At 38.5% G+C, this 3,589-nt stretch overlaps 1 protein-coding gene across 1 annotated transcript; it reads right to left on the bottom strand.

The window, feature by feature from the left end:
* Positions 1 to 9: 9 nt before the first annotated feature.
* On the bottom strand, positions 10 to 904 carry LOC132165312 (protein YABBY 4-like; the record flags this gene model as incomplete). The annotated part of the gene is made up of 3 exons (XM_059575813.1): positions 573 to 904; positions 282 to 437; positions 10 to 192 (listed from the first exon to the last, which is right to left on the bottom strand). Coding segments are annotated over exons 1-3 (432 nt in total), but the record flags the coding sequence as incomplete, so codon positions are not given.
* Positions 905 to 3,589: the final 2,685 nt, after the last annotated feature.

Below are 3,589 nucleotides of genomic sequence, written 5' to 3'. Positions count from 1 at the left end.
AGGGAAAAATATGTTTGTAGAAAATTTCTTGAAAGAGAAAACTGGCCGGATCTCAAAGATGAAATGCATCTCACGTCTATTAATGACTGGTGGGCGGGGAAGCTCATCGACTCCTCCCCGTGGAGGCATGGTGAATTCAGTCGCGTTGGTCTGGTTGATCAAGAAGTTTGGGGTTGGATTTGGTATCTCTTCCTGCGACAAAGAAGACATGTATATATTATTATAAAAGATGAAGGTAACTAATTATACATAGTACTTAATTATGTGCATTAGAGGCGTACCAGAAGATTATGGGAAGAAGAGAAGAAAGAGTGACCGAGATGAAACTGATTAGCCGAAGGCAGAAGCAACCCTCGCATGTTCACTGGCAGGAGGTTGGTGCAGTGCCCACATCTTACCGTTACAGTCTTGAACAAACTGGTGCAAGGGACACTCACCTAAAACCAAAACCAAAGAAGAAGATCAGCGCATTAAAAAAAAAAAAAAACCCTAGATAGGATTTTGGGTAAACAGTACTGGAGAAAGAATAGAATTAATAATATTAAGGGGGTGAAATGAAAGAAATAGGATACCGCGAGGACAGTGTCGCAAATGTTGCAATGGACATAACAGAGCTGCTCCGAGGGAGGAAGGTGGTCCAAAGACAAGGTAGAAGAGGAGGACATTTTTTTGATTTCCTTTTCTTTTAAAAACTGATTGATGATTGGTCTGCTTGATTGATTGATTGATTGATTGATAGAATGACAGCTTAACCACCTTGGATCTGCTTTTTTTTCTTTCTTGGTTATGAGTTGTGAAAGAAAGGTGCTTGCAAGGGGAGAGAGAGAGAGAGAGAGAGAGAGGGGTTCCCTAGTTGGTCTACTAGATATAAGAGGAGGGAGGGGAAAGGAGGGGGGCAACAACTGTTTACTTGTGTTGTGTATGTATCATGTATGCGGGGTTTATCAATATTGATGATCATGCGGCATGCATATGGGGGTGCATGCATGATGAGCATGCATGAGTTGGAGTTCTAACTTGCGCATGGTGTTAAGTATAAGATAATAACATGTGTGGTGTGGTTGGCATTCCCAATGTGCAAGAGAGGCGGCAGATGTGGGGGAGAGGAGCCAGAAAGGGACGTGTGCATGGGGGTGATATAGCTTTCACACCACTCACCTGTTGCTTTCACAAGTTAAAGAGGGTGTTGTCTTGTGGTGTGCTTTCAAAGCCTTTCTTTTAAATTACCTCAATTTCCGAACCCCCAATACCCCATGACTCATGACCCTTCCTAGTAACTCCCGGACAATAAGCCCCTCCACCTTCCGCCTCCGCCTCCCCCTCTTTAGGGCTCTTCCACACCTTCGTGACCCCTCTACCTCCAACGCCCATAATAATACCATAATCATACCAATATAATTCTATACTGAGTTTATTTTCTTTTTTATTTATTTTCTTTTATATCATCTCTACTTTCTTGTGATTTGACATCTCGATATCGCTCGCCTTACGCACAGACAGGTACGTATTTAAGTCAGTAAAACCATCTCAGTCCCCAGACTTTGCCCTTCCTTCTTACCACCTTTGTCCTTTCCTAAATTTCTTTTTCTTTTTGGCTTATGTTAGCTAATTTGGTTAGAATCTTTTCCCCTGCCTTTTCTCATCCACAAATCTCTAGGGTTTTCCTTACAAATTTCGCAAAGCCTCCCCTAACCTTGAAAAAGATGCTTCCAAATTCCCTTATTTATTTTTTTGACTTTTAATGTTCCACAAATCAGAACCATCACAATCTATACTCGTATAAGCCTAGGGGTTGCCTCTTCCCAAAAAGTGTCTAAAAGGTAACTCTTCATTCATTCACTCACTCGCAACTCACAAATTGGTATTGCTTCTGTGCAACTCCTGTGCTAAAATTAAATATGTTTTAATAGAGGAAAGAAAAAAAAAAAAGCTATATACTACTCTTAGCCTTTCACCGACCATTACAATGGCCACTTCCCACTTTACGTAAGAAAATGTTGGAAAGGGGAATGGGCCTTCAATATATATATATATATATATATATGAGAGACGCTTGGATTAGTCTGCCCAAGAAAGTCAAGTTTTAATAGGGAGGATCAACGACCATCAATCACTACAAGAAAAAGGGTCTTTAATGACTACCTAAATTTGTTGCTAAAGGCCTTACTGTGATCACCAATGACTATTAGCTCTCCATCGATAAAGATTCGTTAGCAACAACCTTATTAGTCATTAGAGAAAAAACAAAAAACACAACCTTATTAGTCATTATATTGTTGATAACTTAAGTACCTCCCGTGACTATGAGGCATAGACAACTAATCGTCCCTATAATCACATTATTAGTGATGATTGAGAGTCATCGCTGATTATATGTTTATTAGCGACGAATCGACGATAATGTCGTCACTAATGATATTAAATAAAATATTAGTGATAACTAGAGTCGTCATCACTAATGATAAATAATGATTTTAAAAAAAAAAAGAAAAAAAAAAATTGTGCCAAACAAACTTTTTTTCTTTTTCTTTTTTTTGTCAATTACGGTTTGAATTTTTTGGTATCAATTACCTAAATCACACTTATTAATCTACATAAAAAAAAAAAAAAAAAAAAAAAAAAACCGAACTCCACTACATAATGTTCTAACAAAGTACTAACTAAACACATGAAAGATGTGGAATGATGGAAATATTTCATGACGAAACCAAATAGAATGTGTCCAACATTTCTGACCAAAACCGTCAGAACCTTGTCATGACGGTGTCCATGATGAAACATTATAGAGACCAACAATACTCAAAAATCACTACTAGAGTTTTAAGAGAACACAACAAAAGATAACTTAAAGGAATACACATTAAAAGTATGGCTTGACTACATATTTGGGTCCACCATATCGATGTAGTCCTATGTTTCAGTATCCATACATGTACTGCCCCGGGTAATTATTAGGCTATGGTTAGCTTAGTCAAAAGGTTAACAAGATTTCTTGGTTCATTAGGAGTTGCTAGGAGAAGATTTTGGGGCATTTTGGTTCTGATCGAATGTTTAGCCTAAAACCAAGAAACCGTTGGGTAAAACAGTACATCGAACGTTTGACAGGGGACCATCCCGAACGTTCGTTGACCAAATTTTGACCCACTGGTAATAACCAAGCGTATGCCTGCAAACTCTGAATCATTGTTTGAACAGTACACCAAACATTCGGCCATTGACCATCCCGAACGCTCGTTGGCCAAATTTTGACCCACTAGTAATAATCGAATAATGTCTGCAAACTCTGAATCACTATTTGCACAGTACATCGAATGTTTGGCCATGAACCACCGAATGTTCTATGCGCAGGAGTGTCATAGCAACACCCTCAGCTTTTCTAAACCTATAAATACCCCATTCCACGCCCTTCTAAGTCTCATTCTGCCTTATGATCCATAGAGAAACTCTACAATTGAGTGTTTGGTGAGTTGTGAAAGAAGAAGGAAGGCTTTCTTGGAGGTTCTTTCTCTATAGAGGTAATCTTCTTGACTTAGCTTGTAATTTACTTAGTTGTTACTCTAGTTAAACATATTTTCATAGCTTGGTTATT

The sequence above is a fragment of the Corylus avellana genome, chromosome ca11, assembly GCF_901000735.1.
Source record: "Corylus avellana chromosome ca11, CavTom2PMs-1.0".
In the NCBI taxonomy this organism is placed as follows: Eukaryota; Viridiplantae; Streptophyta; class Magnoliopsida; order Fagales; family Betulaceae; genus Corylus; species Corylus avellana.
This window is presented reverse-complemented; position numbering and strand designations above follow the sequence as displayed.